The sequence below is a fragment of the Aaosphaeria arxii genome (genome assembly GCF_010015735.1).
Source record: "Aaosphaeria arxii CBS 175.79 unplaced genomic scaffold BU24scaffold_15, whole genome shotgun sequence".
Taxonomy (NCBI): Eukaryota; Fungi; Ascomycota; class Dothideomycetes; order Pleosporales; genus Aaosphaeria; species Aaosphaeria arxii.
The window spans coordinates 331,741-350,526 of record NW_022983488.1 but is presented as its reverse complement, the minus strand read 5'-3'; the positions used below and the strand labels follow the sequence as shown (position 1 = coordinate 350,526).

Genomic DNA, 18,786 nt, shown 5'->3' with positions numbered 1-18,786 from the left:
AGTAGAGGGTCCAAATATTACTCACATCTTCGTAGCGACTGATTGTCTCTGGGAGACAAGATAAGACCCGAAGTGAATAGTGGGGGATGAAGAAGTCGCTCGCTTCCCACTTCAGGTGAAGACAGATATCGAATGTTCAAATCAAAACAAGGCAACCTGCAAACCCTGGCTTCTGGATTACATAGTGCGATTATCGCGGCTCTTCGATCTGATTCATCATTGAGTCCAGACTTTGTGGGCAAGGACAGCTTTTCAGCCCAATGGAATTCAGAGCTGTGCCAAAACCTGCTGGCGGCTTTGTCTGTCATCTTGATGATACCCGTACCTTGGTCACACCATCTATAATGTCCTAAGACATATAGTGTGCCTGCCATTGTTTGTGAAACATCAGAGTCGCGTTCTCCTATAAGGGCCTTTAGGATAGTGCATACTGCACTAAACAAATCCAAATTGAAGCGATGCTGCGAACTCAAGAGTGAGTCGAAGAAGTGAATATGTATTTCAATGCTTGCTCTCAAACCGTGTGGCAAATTCTGCGCTGTTTTTATCGGACCGTTACTTAATTCGTGCTCATGGAATTGCCATAAGGCGATCGCTGAGATTATGGAGGATAGTAATATGAAGAATGTAGTGCTTGCAGATATGGATTTAAGAGAGGGATCGATTGATAGGAGCGTGGGAAGAACCTGAGCTTCATTGTTAGCAAACATTTCCGCTTCACATAGGTTACCACCAGGACAATCAATGTAGAATACCTCGGCAAGTAAAAGTGAATGCTCAAACGCATTAAAGAACGTGTCTGATGACGGCCAACATGGGTCCAGCAACAGCCCCAAAAGATCTCTATGGGAATCTAGCCTGCGTCAATAACTATACCACAAGAAAGAATGCTCAGATATAACATTATACATACAAGTCAACATGTATACCCCATGGAACCATATCATAGCTTCTGCTTGGTATGGGTATGTCACCGCATCGAGGGCTACTAATGAACTGGGGAAATCTAGATAGAACTGTTCCAGTCGCCTTCTAAGCTCATTATTTAATTCTTCGTCTTTTTCGTTTTGCAGTGCTTTTCTCAGTAATCTATACAGATTAGAGAAGTACGGGCTTTTGGCACTGAACACGTACCGTGCCAAGGGTAATATAATTCCATAGAGATCGTTCCGCAATGACGATGGCTCAACAAATACCTTCCAGCCACTAGGAGTTGATTCCAAAACTCCATTTGGCTGCAAGTCGTCTTTATCTCTTTCATAGTCCCGTATCTGTTGATGGCAGGTCGCTTCGTAGGAGGGATGAAGTAGCATCAAAGTTCTACGAGCACAATCAATTTCCAATCTTACAACAAGATTTGATGTTCTTACGTTTCTTGTATCTCAATTGCCTCCAGTATGCTAGATATTTCAGCGAAGATATTCTGTTCATGGGTCATTGACGATTCTCACCATTTGCTGTTAGTAGCCAAAACACCTTCTAGGGAGAGCGCGCGGCTGTGCACTTCGATCCATATTATCCTAGCCAGGGAGTTCCAAGATAATGCAATTGTAACTAGAGAATCATGCATACACCAGAAGTGACTAAAGAGGACCAATATCGATGCTTGGCTGAGTTTCACATCGCAAGACTTCCAAGTGAGTGTAGGAATATGACGAAGCGCCTCTATACGGAGAGTATCAATAACGAGTTCAGGAGAGACGTGTGGCGCAAGGCAAGTGGCGCTGTCGTCTACTTGCAGGGCGATTGCCAGTAAAGCACACAGGATTTCCCACGAATCCGACGAGGTATTCGCTGTGAGCAAATATTCTCTCGGACCAGTGGCATCGTCCAGGATAATGGCGAGAAGTCCCCACCAAGTGATTTCCGCAAAGCTATGAGAAAGAAGCCGGGTGACAATATCTAGACTGAGGCCTAAGGTTAGTAGATATTCGCTTTTCTCATTGGGAATTGGATCGTTTGCTCCAGCATCTCGATAGACCACACTCAGGCCACTAGTTTCTTCATCTTCGATAGGGCTAGTACCAGCGCTATAACTCATCACCAATTGTTCATCAATACTGCTGGGTCTGTGCAGCGGAGAGATCCTTTCATGTTCTAATGGTAAGGGTGATTCGCCCAATGGCACAAAAGACGGGCTCTGTTCAGAATGCGTGGCGGTGTCGATAGAGTCAGGTTCCATATCATCTCCAACATCTCCGCTGCCTTCGTCATCGCAATTTGTGCATGTTGGAGCCGAGGGTAACAACTGAACTGGGGCAAGACCAGTACGGTCGGCCGTGTGTCTCTTGGGTCTGCCACGGCGGCGCACTGGTCGATTATCTCCACATTCGAGCCCAAGTCTCCTGCAACGCGAACAGGGACTGCCTGCATCGCATTGCGTTTTCTGGGGTAATCAGCCTTGAACCAAGTACGTGGAATGTATCTACAAACTTACAAGCGCCCAACACCGATCACAAGCTCTCATTTCGGCCTAATTAGATAGAGCATGGCTGCAATGGTGCATAGAATGCGGGCCGTGATTGTTTACGCAGAAACCAACAGAAAATATGGCCGTCGGAGGAAAGGTTGATGTACTCGTAGGATAATTAAGAACAATTTAAGATAACATTATTACTTGGACTAGCCGGCTTGCTCGGAAAACCTTTGGTACGGAACACGATTCCGCAAGGGGTCTAGAGCAAGGCCCAACAGTGGTCGGCAGATTTGGTCGTGCTTCATGTCTACGAACGGCGATTTTAGCCCAATCAGATCAGCCACCAATTTAGTCCTGGACCAAGGGTCTCAAGCGCAGCACCATGAGTGAAGTTGAAATCAACACTTTCCGATCCGACACTCTCTTTGATTCCAGTTCGACGACTATTGAGCTCGCAAGCCTTATCTGTGGATCGTGCATGCGGGGAACGGGATGGTCTGGTGGCGCCCCTGTCTGACCCAGTATGGACGATTGTTGCATAAAGTATCGTCGTCTGTTGGAATACAAAAGCAGGTAAAGCCAGGACATTACTGTTGGCATTACTCCTCTCTCCTTCTGAAGTCTATAAACTTTCCCTCCAGTCTCATTGCGCTGGACTTGAGACATCATGGATCAACAAGACGTAAAAGATTCGAAGAAAGCCGAACCAGTGATGACCAACATAGCGTCGGTAAATGTTGAGGATGGGGTTGTCGAGCATCTTGGTTACGATCAGTCATATCGTAGGGTGCTCAGAAGTGTGGGTAGCATTGCGTTGGTCCTGGCTCTCGCGAGGTAAATCTAAATAATCCCGATTTCACTTTTTACCACCATCATCAGTAATTTTTCGCATCGCTCTACTAATGCCGGCGTAGTCCGATGGCGGCTATCCTGATCAACTCGTTCTACCAGATCATATATGGTGGACATTGGGGCTTGACATGGTAAGGTTAACCTTCCAATTCGTTTCTCTGCACAATCGGCATTCAGGTTAACGATCTGTAGGGGTTGGGTGATTGCTTGCGTGTTTCTTTTCCCACAAGCTCTGACTGTTGCAGAGTTGTGCTCTTCAATGCCTACGAATGGCGCTTTTTACTGGTACACTGCAGCTCTTGCTCCCCCACGCTTCTCCAAGCCATTATCCTTCATAGCTGGATGGATCACAACATTGTCTCTCTTTACAAGCCTTGCCAGTTTTGCCTTTGCTTGCGCTTCATCCTATGCAGTCCTCATTCCAGTAATGGTACCAACATGGACTCCGACAAACCCGCAAATGCTAGCTATGGCTTTAGCCATCCTCGCCTTGTGGGCACTCCTCAACATGTTACGTTTTGAGAAAATAGCTATGGTCATGGTCGCAATCAGTACGTAAAAATCCTTCGTTAACGTAGTTATTCACTAACAAAACCATTTCCTCAGGTGGAGTCGTTCTCGCCACCACCGCTATCTTCATTGTAGCCTTGCCAGCCTCACAAGCCGCCCAGAACATCTCTTTTGCGAGCGGATATACTGCCCTCCTAAAGTACGAGAACTTCTCAGAATGGAGCCGAGCTGTGGCTGTACCTTTCACCTTCTTCACTGCTTTTTGGTCTGTCACTGGCTGGCAATCGCCATGCTATGTAGTAGAAGGAATACAGAATGCACGAACCACTGCACCAAGAGCGATTATAATCTCGTTCTCAGCTATGGCTACTATGGGTACGATAGTATGTCTTATTTGTTCATTCTGCCTTACGGATATTGAGGCTGCGGCAACCGATCCATCGTAAGTGTCAATCTTTTGCTCTTTTGGACTTGCTGTACCGAGCCATTGACTAACGTTAAATCTACAGCGGGTTTCCATTATTCACTCTCATTTTAAACCTGTGGGGTGTGAAGCTCGGTTTTACTTTCCTCATCATCATAGTATCCACTACAATCTTCGGCGGCTCATCCCTCCTCTTCTCTAGCGCATGCCAGATCGCCGCCTTCGCGCGAGATGGGGGACTTCCTTACCCCCACCTCTTCAGTTACGTGCATCCCGGGACCAGTATGCCCCTCTACTCAACACTTCTACTCGTCATTGGCACCGTGCTTGCGCTGCTTTTTAGCTTGTCCCCTGTTGCGGGTCCCATCATATACTCCCTTGCGGTCATCATGAATGTCCTTGTCTATCTCCTACCCATAGGACTACGACTTGTCGCACCTAAAGAGCGCTACACTCCGGGGCCGTGGAACCTTGGCCGGATGAGTTGGCCGGTCGCGTTCTGTGGGTTTGTGACTGGCTGCTGGCTGATCGTGATGGAAACGTTTCCTACGACCCCGAATTGGACTGTAGCCTCCTTTAATTACAATTGGGTTGTCTCGTTGGCGACTATGGGAATAGCCGCCTTGCTCTGGGTCTGCATTGGGGGAAACTATAAGGGCATCAATCTGGAGGCTCTGAGGGGGATGCAGTTGAACATTGATACAGAGGGTGTGAAATAAGATGGACCGGCTGGAATCTATACTGTTGTAGCATGCTACTGTCATTAGCGATACTCTCAATTACACAACTACACTACCAAGTTCGCTTTTGTTGGCTTTACAATTTTAGTTTGAAAAGTAGAGAGTAGAGCTGAGCATTCTTGTCCACTGACCCTCATACAACTTAGTTTTCAATGTAGGATCGTATAAGTACCTAGGTACCTAGGTATTGAGGTACATGCGTCTGTACCAAGACCTCCCTCATCGATTCTCATCTCTTGATAGGCCGCATTGGCGCCGGGCGGATGGTCCCGCGGCTAACCCTAAAGCCACCTCGACATATTAATTGAGCTGAGCCACACGGTCTCGATTCAGCCTCACCGCTCAAAGTAACCTCAGCCGCACTTCAAAACATTTTGCTTCCTCAGCAAGCACCACTGTTTGCTGAGGAAGCACAATGCTTTCATACGAGCGGTATTATCGTGATGTTGATGAGAGTGGCTTGGCTTTGACCCCTTCGATCGATAATCAGGTCTGGTTCGGTGACCGCAGCGAACAATCCGACTTCCTCGAAGCCCTTACTTTTGCAAAGGTAAAGACCTAGGCTCTTATACTCATCTTTATTTCAGGTCTCTAGATACACGATCAACTAATGCTACATTATAGAAACTTCCAAATGGCTCACTCGATCACCCATCACACTCATGTCGCTATGGGTTCCTAAGTAACTCCGATATCCTGTCGTGGGTCCACCAAAGCGGGACATATGTACCGATGAACTCCGATCCTAACGCCATGGTCACTGGCGGTGTTCGTCTGCTAATTCTGGAGCGCGCCCTTTACCAACCTTCTAGCTACCCAATTAAGCAAGAAACCTTCCGCGAAATTTCTTCTTACTTCCGACTCCCAGCAAGCACACTTATCGCGCTCAGCCCTGAAGCCGGATATCTAACCCACACACTTGGCCTCGACCCTATCACAGGATCCCCTGATTTTCTCACAATCATCCTCAAGACTCCTCAAAAGTTCCAAGTCGGTAACTACGGCCTCGCTATCACGCATGACTTCACTACTGGCATATCCACCGGAATCCTCCACGGCACTGGTGTGATTGCCAATGCTAACGGATATTCGCTCTGGCGCGACACCGCTGGGATTGAAATCCTAGACCTCCTCAAGGAAGTGCAGCAAGAATGGACTCTCCCACTGTGTCTCCCAACGGTTCTCCTCAATCACCACATCCTCCGCACGGACTATTTCTGTAGCATCATTCTCGGTAACCAGCATACTGAGCTTCAGAGCCAATTAGGCACCACGCGAGCCGGACGCCTCGCAGGTAGAAAGGGACATAACATTGCCACCGAAAAGCCATTCCAGCAGGCAAAGGTCAACTTGCGGGATCTAACTGTCGGGCTGAGTAGTTTACTCTTCGACATCATCTGGTTCTGTAGCGTCACGGAATGGCAATGCGAAGCGGTTACGGACCTCGACTCCATCCTTGTGGAACTATCACAGCTAGCGACTGGCAACGCTACATCAAATTTACAGACACGCTCCACACGGGCGAAGGTCCGGCATCTGACTTCCCTCGCAAAGGGTCTCAAACGACAGATGACAGCCATGAAAGAGGTTGGACAAGCTGATATGAGCGTCGTGCGTAAACCCATCTCCTGATTGACATTTAATCAATACATGCTAAATGGATTTCAAACAGCTGTACAGCATAACCTCCCAAGCCGACTCGCGACTCTCCGCCAAAATGGCAGCAGCCTCGAGTCGCGATAGCGCGGCGATGAAGACGCTCGCATTTCTCACCACGCTCTTCCTTCCCGGAACAGCAGTTGCTACAATATTTAGCATGGACATGTTCAATTGGCGTCCCTCGTCTCCTTCATCTCCTTCATCCGACTCGGAAGAGTCGAAAGTCGTAGCCGAGCTCTTCTGGGTGTACTGGGCGGTCACAGTCCCACTCACAATCGTCGTAGCCGTCGGATGGCGCATCTGGTGGGGTTGGGAGAAGAAACATTTTGACGAAGATGTGCGAAGGGAGATTGAGGCGATTGATGGGGAAGGGAGGCAGGAGAGTCTGGCAGACGACGACAGTCTTGCATCTGTGATGATCGGAGCGGGGGTAAGGATCACGGAAATGAGGAAGAGGAATTTGTGGGGACGGCTGCGTGGCGGGAAGAAAGGTTGACGCCACAGAAAAGGAGGGGGGAAACGATGAGAGTCTTTGACAATGACTTCTAAGCTATTTACAACATTCCGTCATTGGAGATAATACTGCGAATACGTGCTGAATCTTGTAACTATAGCTGATTCTATTGTTTCCCATGATCAACGACTGTCTATATGATTATGTGTACACCGTGATTCTCTTTTTCTAGCGCCTCGTAATCCCTATATTTTCCTGTATTCAACCTCATTGGTTTAGCATTATTTCTAAGATATGTTAAAATATTGGTAACAATTGTATTACCCTTTGCTGGCTCCTGTTTCCAGTCCGAGGCATTGTCTTGTGCTCGGTTTGGAAGTTTCATCCCGCTTCACGTTGTTGCCCAGACAAAGCTACCTCGGAAAAGTGCTAGTAGTGGGCAATTCTTTCTGCCTTGCAACCTTAAAATAATGCAATACGCGTCCCGAACAGGCAACCACTATAATTCGGCATTTCTACCGTAGAAATATGATGAGATAAACAAACTTTACTATTTTGACAGCGGAAGATTCAATTAGTTGAGACGGGTTACGTATGCTTCCTCATCAGTCGCTGATCGCGAAGTAGATCTTCGATGGATATATAACGCGAACGTACATCCTGCATGCCTATCCAACTTCAACAATAGTACCAAAAATGGCGAACATTCCTACAGCACCTCCGCCTCCGCCTCCTGTGCGACGAACAACTAAAGCAGCCACAATGACTACGTTGGATCCTACAAGTCCTCCATTCTCAGTCAATGGAAGCACCCCAGAGGACCTTGCATTGGAATTTCATGATGCACAAGCTGCCACTGGCTCTATTTCTCTCAAGCCCATCATCCGCCATTTTCTAGGCGTACCACGCCTGCATCATGTCTCTGCATCTGATGCATACAAAATCCTAGGGCGACTGCGTGGTTTGCAATACACTGTCGCAAAGTACAACGCAGGCATTGCTTCCCCTACACCAGCCTTCGAGCAGTACTGGCGACCAAGGACTTGGAATCTCCTGTCAGGCTTCGGATTCCAAATTGGTCGGACGGATCAAATCATACAGATTCCGGGACTAGAAGAGGTTATCCAACTACTTGAGCGTACTTTCGATGCCCAAATTCAGGAAGCAAGAGATACAATCAAGCGTGGCTTCATCACCTTCGACGCGCTGGGCGAACTATACCATCCCGGAGAGCCAGTGCAGACCGTGATGAATTCCGGAGGCACCACTGTTATTTTCCTGGTAACCGAGTCTTTCTATCAAGAAAATAGAGGCTTGACGGGGATACAGAGGACTTTTAATTGGACAATGGAGTTTGTGGCAACAGTGGGAAGCCATTTCACAGTCGTGAGCTTGACGGAGCAACTGAACGGTTGGACAGGCGTCCGCGCGAGATCGCTTTCAGAGCTCACGTATACGCCCGTGCCTTCTGGCGAGATGGAGTATTTGAAACAGCGAGGAGAACGATACGTCGAGTTTGCGACCGGTGGTGCTAAGTATCTGGCATACTCTCGCGGCACGTTCTTCCGCCACGCTCGCCCATCTCGTCCAAGCTACAACTCACTTTCGAATACGTCAACTAGTCAGCTTCCCTCAGAAGGTCGTGTCATGATTGATGCAGGCAGAGGCGCTCCTTTGGGACACCACGCTTGTCAAGGCATGGACGAACCAGCTCTTGCCCTGACGAAGATCGCCGAACGCTATCGGCACTGGCGCAATTCTCAGTCTACCAAGAGCTCGACAACAGAGACACTCACGCTCTGGGACGATGTACCTACCGAATTTATTCCCTACTGCTGGCCTGCCCTCGTCGGATTCAGCTTCACGGCAAAGTGTTGGGGCCACGTTCTCGTTTCCGGTCTATCGCCGATCCAGTTCCAAGACACTGCTTTCCAACATCTCGTCCTGGCGGAAGAGCGCAAACAGCTCATCCGCGCGCTGGTCAGATATGGAAACGACTCCGACGTCGACGATATCGTCGGCAACAAGCGCAGCGGCAGCATCTTCTTGCTGCATGGCCCTCCCGGTGTCGGAAAAACACTTACCGCCGAAGCTGTTGCTGAAGTCCTACACCGTCCTTTATACTACGTTACCATGGGCGAACTGGGCATCACAGCCGAAGATCTCGAGTCCCGCCTCGCAGATGTCTTAGAGTTGTGCTCAGAGTGGAACGCAATCACCGTGCTGGACGAAGCAGACGTGTTTCTTGAGCAACGCCGCACTTCAGACCTGGTCCGCAACTCAATGGTATGCGTCATGCTGCGCCTTCTGGAGTACCACTCTGGCATATTGTTCCTCACGACGAATCGCGTGCGCACGTTGGATCCGGCGTTCGAGAGTAGGATTACGCTTGCGCTGCGATACGAGAATCTAGCTCCGGCGGCGAGGGCGAAGATCTGGGGGAATTTGCTCCAGCGCGTCGCGTTGCCCGTTGCGGATGATGTTAGCACTGCTGCGCTTGGGCGGCATGGATTGAACGGTCGGCAAATAAAGAGTGCTATAAGGCTGGCTTGTGCGATTGCGAGGGAACGGACGCGCTCCAACTTGACTATGGAGGTGCTGGAGGAGGTTTTGAGAATAATGGAGGTGGGAAAGGCGGGCATTGCGAATGACGATTCTTGGGAATTGCGTGAGGAGTAAGGAGGCAATGTGAGCGCTGAGGTTCTCAAAAAAGTTCATGATATGCTCTGATTATATACTACAAACATACCTTTTTGTAGTCAAAGTCTCATGTGGTCGTTAGCTGTATTAAGATGTTGTAACCGGATAACACCATGATTCGTAGTTCATAGAACGATCAAGCATTGTCCACCGTAATATAGACCTTGGATAATTCAACGATCATTGCCTGATTATTTACTTCTTGTCAGACTACGATATATTTTACTCTAGGGTCAAGTTGTCATAAGAATAAGTGGAAACTTCCACTAGGAGAACTGAGGGTCCTTAACAAATAAAATAAAAGGATACCTCCTTAGCTTCCGCTAATAACAAAAGGGAATTGGTCCTAATCAATAAGTAGGGTTCATCAAAAAGAACAATGGTAGGAAGCTACTTGTTTTGATCATTAAACACATTGACAATCTCAAGTGATCGGCCTGATGGGTGATCATAGGCCAAGTTTCTATACCCTACTTGCCTGGCGAAAATTCCCTAACTAAGCATATCTGTACGCCATCCGCTGAATCATTTTAATCTTGCATCTCAGACCTATAACGGCGATATAACTCATCAAGTCTGCCTCCCGCAGACGACCTCGTACAATGAAAGGCTCAACGACCGGCCGCTCAGTACCTCGCCCATCTGGATTGAATCTGCACTCCGTCCTTCATGCCTTGAGCAGATAGCCGTGCGTCACAAGCCATCAGACGACACCGCAGCCCAATTCTCAAGCAATCGTATCGCCCAAGCATTTCTTGCGCATAGATGCATCAAAGGCCCATACGAGCAAGTTTGGCCTGACCAGCATCTGTGAAAAGCAGCTTGCCGTTGATATAACCGACTGCATAGATCATTGGATATCGCCAATGAAACCACCACGGATGCTCTGATGCCCCGAACCAACCGAAGTGGCGATCAAGACTGTAGCATAGATAGTTGCAACTGCTCAGGACGAGGAGGGATAGAAGGGCGGTGAAGTGGACTGCTTTACTGCCGTAATGGTAGTCCACGATGAAGCAGTTGATTAAGCCTCCCATGGCGCCGCCCATGCCTAGCGGACAGAAGACGAGCGTCCAGAGGATCTTGTAGATCAGGTCTTTGGTTCCGGTCATGATCAGCACACCGACTGCCAGGAATATCACCTCGGCGAAGAGAGAGTTCAGGTAAAATAGAATGAAGGGGCGAAGGTAGATTGCTCGTCTTTTGCGAGCAGCATGAATATCCTCGTCCCCAACGATCAGAGTTTGGAACTTCGAAGGCGTCATATTCTTGAGTTGGCAGGGTTCCAATATTCTTGCAAGAAGAAAGTGTGTGAGGAATTGAGTCGGTTGCGGAAGGGTACTTATGCAGCCAGTGGGTGTTGCGCGCCCGCGGCCCTCGGTGGCAGATCACTTGCGATTAGTGAACTGTACAGCGTTGCTTTCACATGGCTAGGGTACGAGCAGCTACTACATATGATACAGTCTAGCTAATGTCACCACTACACTTAGAAGTATAACCCAGTGGTTCGCTCGTTTAATTACACCTTGACACGATATCCGATCGCAATGTGAGTGCGTGTTTGCGATCTTACAGTTAGCGAATTTCAAGTCAGATCGTCTTCTGTCTTAATAGCCAGAAATAGTGGTCGAGTTTTATAGATAGAGATATTGAATGATCTGTCCTTCTAGTGCGCTTGCTATGCTGCATAGCAACAAGATGTCTATTTGAACACACCTTTCCGATATCAGTTCATGTCTCACAAACCCTAACTAACCTACTTCTTGGAAAAGTTGACTCGTTGGCAGGTCAGGTGTTCGAAGGTGTGAAACTCGTCGAAGAAACTATTCAAGTATTGTTTATTCAAACGTATTGATGTCAATCAGTCTCAGTATAAGCTGCTATCTCTTCGCGTATCGTGTATACAAGAGCGCCATGTAGCTAGAATGATGCGTGCCTGAACACTTTGTGTAGACGAGTATATAAATTCCACAAATGACCGTGCTTGGGAACATACAATCAGTACTATTCTAATGACGTTAACGCCTCGTCTGTTTTGTCAATTAATGTCTCGTTCCCATAGCGGGCGTCAGCTGTACTAGAAGTGTTCCTTTCCAGCCGGTACGCGGCAATAATTCGATGTTTCTCCAGGGAACGCTGAGAAAATTCCACATACAATGAAACATTAATCATATTATTAGTTTTGGTTCAACAATGATCCTGCGCCAGGGACAGACGATGGTGCACGCAAATTCCATTCGAGTAACCTTTAGGTACGTCTTCGACGATAGCGTGTTCAGTAATCAATCTGAACTCTCGGCTCTGATTTGCGTCGGTAAAGCTCATGGGGTAGAAAAATGTGAGGAGTGAACCATGTCTACGAGCGGCTCCGGGCCGACGGGCAACGATTGCTGAATCTTTCTTACCGTTGCGGGTGCCCGAGTCTACCTTGCGGAAGCAAGCATCGTGAAAGGGCCGAGGTTCACTAGTGTTCATTAATCAATCGTTCGCGGTCTAGTGCCTCGGCTCGACTAAACAGATGCTCCCCGCATTCTCAATGCGTACCTAGGTAGCTCGTTCCCAATTGATTAAAACCCTGCGACCATTGAGTAACTTTTCAAACTGCAGTACGCTGATAATGTCTCTTAACAATTCCAAAAAGCCAGTTATTGCAGTCGTCGGCGCCGGACCCGGCATAGGCGAAGCCGTCGCTCGTCGATTCGCAAACGAAGGCTTTGTTGTTGCATTGCTTGCGCGCACGGAGAGTGTACTCAAATCGATTGCCCATGGAATCGACAACGATGTGGAAAAGGGAACAGCACATTACTATATAACTGATCTACGCATCGAAAATTCCGTTCTCTCCAGCTTCGATCAGATCCGCGCCGATCTAGGACCTGTATCAGTTCTTGTCTACAACGCCGGCGCTCGCCGAGTGAATGGCCGCTCTATTCTCGACACGACAACTGAAGAATTCGAGAACTTCACCAAGATCAATCTCTTCGGAGCTTTCTGGTCCTGCAAATGCGTACTTCCTGACATGCTCGTGGCCGGAAAGGGTACAATCCTTTTCACCAGTGCTACAGGTGCACTTCGTGGCATGCCAGGCCTCGCAAGCTTTTCGCCTGGCAAGTTTGGACTTCGATCACTCTGCCAAGTCCTCACGCGCGAGTATCAGAGCAGAGGCATTCATTCGGTCAACATTATCGTCGATGGGCCGGTGGACGGGAAGTTGATAGGTGGCGTTGTGAGAAGGAAATGGCAGCGGGACGGAAGTGAAGAAAAGTTGAAGGAAGTTACCTCGTACTTGATGCAGCCAAGCGATCTGGCAGAGACGTACTGGTTCCTTCATATGCAACCAAGGAGTACTTGGACTCAGGAGTTGGATGTTCGTGCTATGAAGGAGTCGATGTTCTCGAAATTGTGACCTTACGAGGCGGACCTTGATCGTACCTCCCGACAATCTTCTACGATTCAATATTCGGAAATCTTTCATGAGCCGGACGCTCACGGGATTGAACACCTCAATGGAGAACTGCTCATCGAGGAGAGAAATTGATCGTTTCAAGAGCTCTGGCAAGTTTATGCACTGCCATCATGTCCTCAGCTATATCGGGCCCCCTCTTCTATCACAATGAATGACATCTGGTATTTTTTGTATTGTCGCATATAGAAGCCCTTTTGGTAGGGATCATAATAGATACGACTCGGCATCGTTATATAGGGTGTGTGACGGGAAGTTCTGATAAGTAACGAGAGTGATCTGGGTTCTTTCTGGCCCAATTAGTATCAAAGACGAGATGTTAGAAGTATAATGTTCGTATATGATACTCAATATTTTAACTAGTTTGTTGCATATTCACCATAGTGACGGAGCGGAGCTCATTAAGACTCTGATCGGATATTGCTAGCGCCGTGCACAGTAATAAGCCCATAAAAGATCCGTAGTTGCTGCATCAAAGATTCCTTAGATTGTGATGTTGATCCCCAATGTACTGTCTAAGTTGTAGCCATCGTACTCCCAAGACAAGTGATAAATAGAAGAGGCTGCTCATATCAGGGAGCCCTTCCGCCACCCAACCGACGGATTGGATCATCCGCAGGTCTACGATGTTAGTTGGAAGAAGAGTACATCCAAGATCCTAAACTATTTTCATATGATCTAACACGAAGCCCCGCCAACTTCTGCTGCAAGACGAGTAGTGATTAGTGATGCATGCCGAGGCGTGAAGGTGCCGAGGGATGAGCGAAGGTTATCTCTACATTTCCATCTCACTGTAAGTTATGCGCGCCCAAACGTACTTCTTACACAGCAGTGTTGTAGAAATGGTCTCTATCACACTCTTAGAAAAGCTGGACGTCGCAATCGGGGCACTTTCACTGGGTTCGTTATTTTCACTCCAGTGAGCCTGTTACTAACAGTGTTAGTTTTTGCGATCACCAGAGCAGCAATTACTGGCCCCTTTCGAGGTAGGAAAGGTTCAGACACGCTCCAGCATCATATCATACAGGCATGTGTCAAGAAGGTCACCATTCTACTGCCGTTTCGCTATCCATCGACTAAAGTCCGCAGTTGACCACTAGATTTAGCCCAGTTCAGCTGCAGTATGTTAACGAGCAAAGTGAAATCGACCCGACGACTAACAAATTGCAGGTATATGTTCAGATCCTATAATGACATCTATGTCAAATATTGCGAAAAGCATAGAATTGCCCCACACTTCGTAACTACGGCCAATGGCGGAACAGGGTTCTGGATTGGCAATGTATCAGCACAATACATCTTTGTGAACTTCCATGGTAATACCTGACCTTCCCAACTGTCTGTACCAAACAACGACTGACCTCGTTTCCTGGTTCCACATAGGCGGGGGATTTGCTATGGATGCGACAAAGAGCTATTTGGAGTTCTGGCCCAGCATCCAGAAAGATCTTGCCGCTCGCAATATCGACACGGCTTGGTACTATCCCACGTACACGTTGACTCCTCATGCATCGTATCCGGTACAATTCAAAGAGGCTGTAGAGGCATTGCGGTATATCGTTGAGGATCTCGGACGCCAACCCTCAGATATTGTGCTGATCGGGGATTCTGCTGGTGCCAGCTGCTGCTTAGCATTACTGTCACATCTCAACCACCCCTGTCAGGATCTTCCTCCTTTACAGATTGACCAGCCATTGAAGGCAGCGGTATTGATGTCGCCATGGGTATCGTTCAGCCAAGACTGGCCCAGCTGTGCCAACAACGCGCACAAGGATATTGATGCTCCTGCAGTGACCGAACTGTGGTCAGAAATGTTTCTGAATGGAACCAAATCTAATGCGTATACCGAAGCCGTGCTGGCCCCAGATGAGTGGTGGAAGGAAACCCCGGTCGAACAGACGCTCGTCCTGGCTGGTGAGGACGAAGTCCTGTTGGATGCCATTATTGCTTGGTACCGTAAATACCAAGTTAGTGTTGCAGCTGTGTTCCTGGTTGACGATACTGACTGTGAACATCAGACTCACAACGACACCACGATTGCTATTGGAGCGGGCGAATGCCATGTAGCGCCTCTTATTTGGCCTCTTTTTGGTGATCGGCATGAAATTAAGCAGGGCCAGGCATTGAAGCGATGGCTATCTTCATGTCTATCTTGAAAGAGGATCTATATTCGGGACGATCTACACTAAGCTTAAGATGCAAAACGGTACATGTTGGACTCTTATGCAGACTAGCCATGAATTGAAAATAATCTCTTCGTTGTGAAATCTCCTTTCACTCTGGAGAAAGGTTTTTTCATTGGTGATTGCCCTAAAAGATCCACTTGATTCATCTCACATACCTCCAAATGTATATTCCAAAACCCCTGCAATCTGGACGGGAACCTTAGCACTTATTTCACATTACTAGGCCAGTCGTCTACTGTAGTATCATGATCTGCAATGATGGACGAGGTATGTCATCTTGAAAGAAAAATAAAATGGGTGTATAATTCGAATGGGAGAATGGAATAACACAGCCTTCCCTGACTGCTGGCAAAATATTAAACAGATCCGAATGACGGGAAAGGGCAAAAAGCATACAACAGCAGGGATTCGCTAATATTCACCTACTCAACTACTAGTCCGCTAGTACATTGCTGTTGCTAATAGTGCATAGAAAATAGGACAGTGATGCCTCCCATCTAGACCCAGGTGTCGAGCCCCGCTCGTTAAATGGTCCAAGCTCGACGTCAAAGTATAAAACATCTGGGATCCTAAGCATCGGGGAGGAGCCGACCCCCAGCATTCCTGCACATCGTTTGCGCACATCGACTAAGCACATGTGCACCCGTGATGGATCTGTCGATGCATCGCCCACGGGGTTCTGGAGATAATCAATCAAGCCCTCCAAACGTACGGCCTAGTAAGAGGTCCCGCACCGCAACAACCGACACTACGAGTACTGGCCAACACGATTCCGGCCCATCGGGATCGGGTCGGAAGGACCGCCTGAGGACTCGCGCTGCAGTTGCGTGCGCCACCTGTCGCGCACGAAAAACCAAGTGCGATGGTCGAAGGCCTTTATGCGGGTACTGTGAGAGGACCAACACCATCTGCCAATACGATGGCGAAGATCTTACGGCCTTTGACCTGACATCGTACGTGCTCCCTTTCTTTTTTGGCTCGATAGATGCTTTGGAAGATAGCCCGCTGATGTGATCGACGCTGGTCACAGATTCAAAGACATGAGTTCCGAAGTCCTGCATGCTATTAATCAATTGACACAACTGATCAAGGAAGAGTCACGCTTTCGTCAGCCTGATACAGTCTCTCCGGGTTCCGGCGAATCGTTCGTGACTTTCCCTCTCGGCGAAGGTTCTAACAGTGCTCTAGCAGTGGATCACAACAGTGATCAGACAACCAACCTTCCCACTGATCTTCACACCACTCCCAATCGTCATGGTCTACATGACCCCCAGCTTCCAACTTTCTCACAAGGCCTCAACTCTGTGTTGGAATGGCATGTGTTTCCTGCTGGGATCGAGCCTATTCGAGTAGATGAGAGGACACCTCCTCCAACACCCGAAGAGCTTCCAAAAATAACAATCTCAGAACTCACAAGGCTGCAATTAAATTATCGTCAAGTCGTTCATATAGTGAACCCGATGCTTGACATAAGCACTCTTGACCAATATATCACGCATATTTCCGAAAATGGCTTTGACTGGACAACACGGACTTGTCTGGTCGCACTTGTCTGTGCCATTGGTGCCTTGTGTCAAGACGTCGATGTCTTCTCGCCAGGCAATCCCCCTGATCCAAAGTCTAATGACACCGATGTTGCATACCGATTCTGGAGCATTGCATCTAAAAGGCTGGGGCGAGCAATGAGCTATAACACCTTGGAATCTGCACAATGCTTGTGCTTAGCAGGGTAAGCAATGTTGATGTCACTGAATGACCCTTAGTCCTCGCCAGTACAGCCTTCCTCATCTGATTGTCTTTGATAGGATCTGGTTTATGTGCAATCTGCAGCCTTTGAATGCTTGGAAACACTTCACCATGGCTGGAAATTGCTGGTATTCTGCCATACAGGCCAGGTGGGTACAGTACAGAATATCATGTTTCTTGTCAGAGCGCGAGCTGACGATGATCGAAGGTCAAAGTCAACGTTACACCCAGAAGTCCCGGATGTTCCAAGCTTATCGCAAAACATCGAACAAAGCGTATTCTACACTATATACAAGTCAGAATTGTACGTGTGCTTGAGGAGCGTTGAACCCCTTTCCAAGAATCGCTCTCTCGCCCTTGCGATGCACATAATATCAATATGTTAATTCGATCCAGAGAGATACGCTACGAGTTGATGATGCATGGCTCTGTTCTAGAGCACATCGAAGAGCAACTTGTCTTCCCTGCGCCGCCGGCCGTTAATCATGCTCAGTTGCAGAGCCCAAATGATGAACTCGCAACTTGGTACTTTTATCTCACTGATATCGCCGCCCGTCATCTTATCAACCGTATCGTGAATACGAGGGTCAAAGTCAACGCGTGTCCGAGCGAGAGTCAAGTAAAAGCTTTATTTTGTACTCACGAGATCTTTGAGATTCAACTGGAGGAATGGTATCAGTCCATTCCGCCAGAAATTTCGTTCCAGAGGCCAGATGCATCCATTGCAGCTGATCCCGATCCATTAAAACATATACTGCGTTCACGCTACATGTTCATTCGCGAACTATTATGTCGGCCATTCATCCAGCTATGCCTTAACTATCATCTCGACTTGCCTCACGAAACGCTCGATAAGGTCACGGCTATCGCCACGCTGGGCCTACAGTACTGTTCTTGGAAATTGCAAGCCTCACATAAGCCTAAACGAACGGACCAGGGTGTGTGGATTTGGATCCGCAACAGCACCACCAGCTCAATGATCTTAATCGGTGCCGCTCGTAGTCGTCAGTTTCCGCTACTGAATGCTGCCTCACGTTTGTGGTTGCCCGAAGACTGGCATGAAAACGTAGCGGGTTTTGTATCACACTTGGAGGCCTATGCTTGGGAAAAGTGGGAGAGTATAGCAGATTGCATTCGACTCATCTCGCTTGGATTAGAAAATCTTCAACCACAGGTTGCCATGTCCTAGATCTCGTGTACTATATATTGTCAAATGCCATTCCGCGTAACAGGTGAATGCTGTCCACCGGATTCAAGACGTGTACTTGAGCATCATTCTGCAAGATATGCATCCGCCTTTCTGGCAGGACCAACAGCTACTAATGACTTTGCGAGTATGTTGGGCTCACAGGAAATCCGACTTATACAGGGACTAAGAACCATCCGTTGCAAGTCATCTTACGAACTTACATAGACATCAAGCCGTGCGATACGGTATAAGAGATCTACTAAATAAATGCATGGTTCTGTAATGGCGCCAAATTTGGTTCTTGTATGTCGCAAGAGGCGTCACACACGTGAGATTCCACAACGAGAAGCGGATTGAGTTTTACGGGACCGACCTGGACTGCTAGGTATTGCCTGTAACACTCTATATCAAGATATCTACTACAATGTCTTGGAATTCCTAGCCGAT

General features: G+C 48.0%; 8 protein-coding genes across 8 annotated transcripts; 6 read left to right on the top strand and 2 right to left on the bottom strand.

The window, feature by feature from the left end:
- Positions 1-201: 201 nt before the first annotated feature.
- BU24DRAFT_455947 (uncharacterized protein) lies at positions 202-2,577 on the bottom strand (the record flags this gene model as incomplete). Its single annotated transcript, XM_033531401.1, has 7 exons — positions 2,438-2,577; positions 1,452-2,386; positions 1,371-1,400; positions 1,135-1,320; positions 914-1,089; positions 756-853; positions 202-686 (listed from the first exon to the last, which is right to left on the bottom strand). Coding segments are annotated over exons 1-7 (1,938 nt in total), but the record flags the coding sequence as incomplete, so codon positions are not given.
- Positions 2,578-3,128: 551 nt separating this feature from the next.
- BU24DRAFT_359137 (amino acid transporter) lies at positions 3,129-4,921 on the top strand (the record flags this gene model as incomplete). The annotated part of the gene is made up of 5 exons (XM_033524025.1): positions 3,129-3,250; positions 3,331-3,399; positions 3,461-3,819; positions 3,875-4,220; positions 4,288-4,921. 5 exons carry the CDS (start codon positions 3,129-3,131, stop codon positions 4,919-4,921), a joined length of 1,530 nt encoding a protein of 509 aa, XP_033377369.1.
- A 361-nt stretch (positions 4,922-5,282) lies between these two features.
- On the top strand, positions 5,283-7,266 carry BU24DRAFT_497592 (uncharacterized protein). Its single transcript, XM_033534287.1, has 3 exons — positions 5,283-5,492; positions 5,567-6,553; positions 6,615-7,266. The coding sequence occupies exons 1-3, from the start codon at positions 5,358-5,360 to the stop codon at positions 7,095-7,097; spliced, it is 1,605 nt and encodes a 534-aa protein (XP_033377368.1). The 5' UTR covers positions 5,283-5,357; the 3' UTR covers positions 7,098-7,266.
- Positions 7,267-7,629: 363 nt separating this feature from the next.
- Positions 7,630-9,945, top strand: BU24DRAFT_381056 (P-loop containing nucleoside triphosphate hydrolase protein). The gene has a single exon (XM_033524734.1). It carries the CDS (start codon positions 7,752-7,754, stop codon positions 9,732-9,734), a length of 1,983 nt encoding a protein of 660 aa, XP_033377367.1. The 5' UTR covers positions 7,630-7,751; the 3' UTR covers positions 9,735-9,945.
- A 580-nt stretch (positions 9,946-10,525) lies between these two features.
- Positions 10,526-11,020, bottom strand: BU24DRAFT_437535 (uncharacterized protein; the record flags this gene model as incomplete). Its single annotated transcript, XM_033530212.1, has 1 exon — positions 10,526-11,020. The coding sequence occupies one exon, from the start codon at positions 11,018-11,020 to the stop codon at positions 10,526-10,528; it is 495 nt and encodes a 164-aa protein (XP_033377366.1).
- Positions 11,021-12,372: 1,352 nt separating this feature from the next.
- BU24DRAFT_402374 (NAD(P)-binding protein) lies at positions 12,373-13,161 on the top strand (the record flags this gene model as incomplete). Its single annotated transcript, XM_033525523.1, has 1 exon — positions 12,373-13,161. One exon carries the CDS (start codon positions 12,373-12,375, stop codon positions 13,159-13,161), a length of 789 nt encoding a protein of 262 aa, XP_033377365.1.
- A 1,018-nt stretch (positions 13,162-14,179) lies between these two features.
- Positions 14,180-15,374, top strand: BU24DRAFT_359397 (putative epsilon-lactone hydrolase; the record flags this gene model as incomplete). The annotated part of the gene is made up of 5 exons (XM_033524039.1): positions 14,180-14,260; positions 14,308-14,339; positions 14,389-14,534; positions 14,602-15,191; positions 15,237-15,374. Coding segments are annotated over 5 exons (987 nt in total), but the record flags the coding sequence as incomplete, so codon positions are not given.
- A 639-nt stretch (positions 15,375-16,013) lies between these two features.
- On the top strand, positions 16,014-18,376 carry BU24DRAFT_455942 (uncharacterized protein). Its single transcript, XM_033531400.1, has 5 exons — positions 16,014-16,357; positions 16,435-17,133; positions 17,210-17,299; positions 17,359-17,454; positions 17,547-18,376. The coding sequence occupies exons 1-5, from the start codon at positions 16,053-16,055 to the stop codon at positions 18,337-18,339; spliced, it is 1,983 nt and encodes a 660-aa protein (XP_033377363.1). The 5' UTR covers positions 16,014-16,052; the 3' UTR covers positions 18,340-18,376.
- Positions 18,377-18,786: the final 410 nt, after the last annotated feature.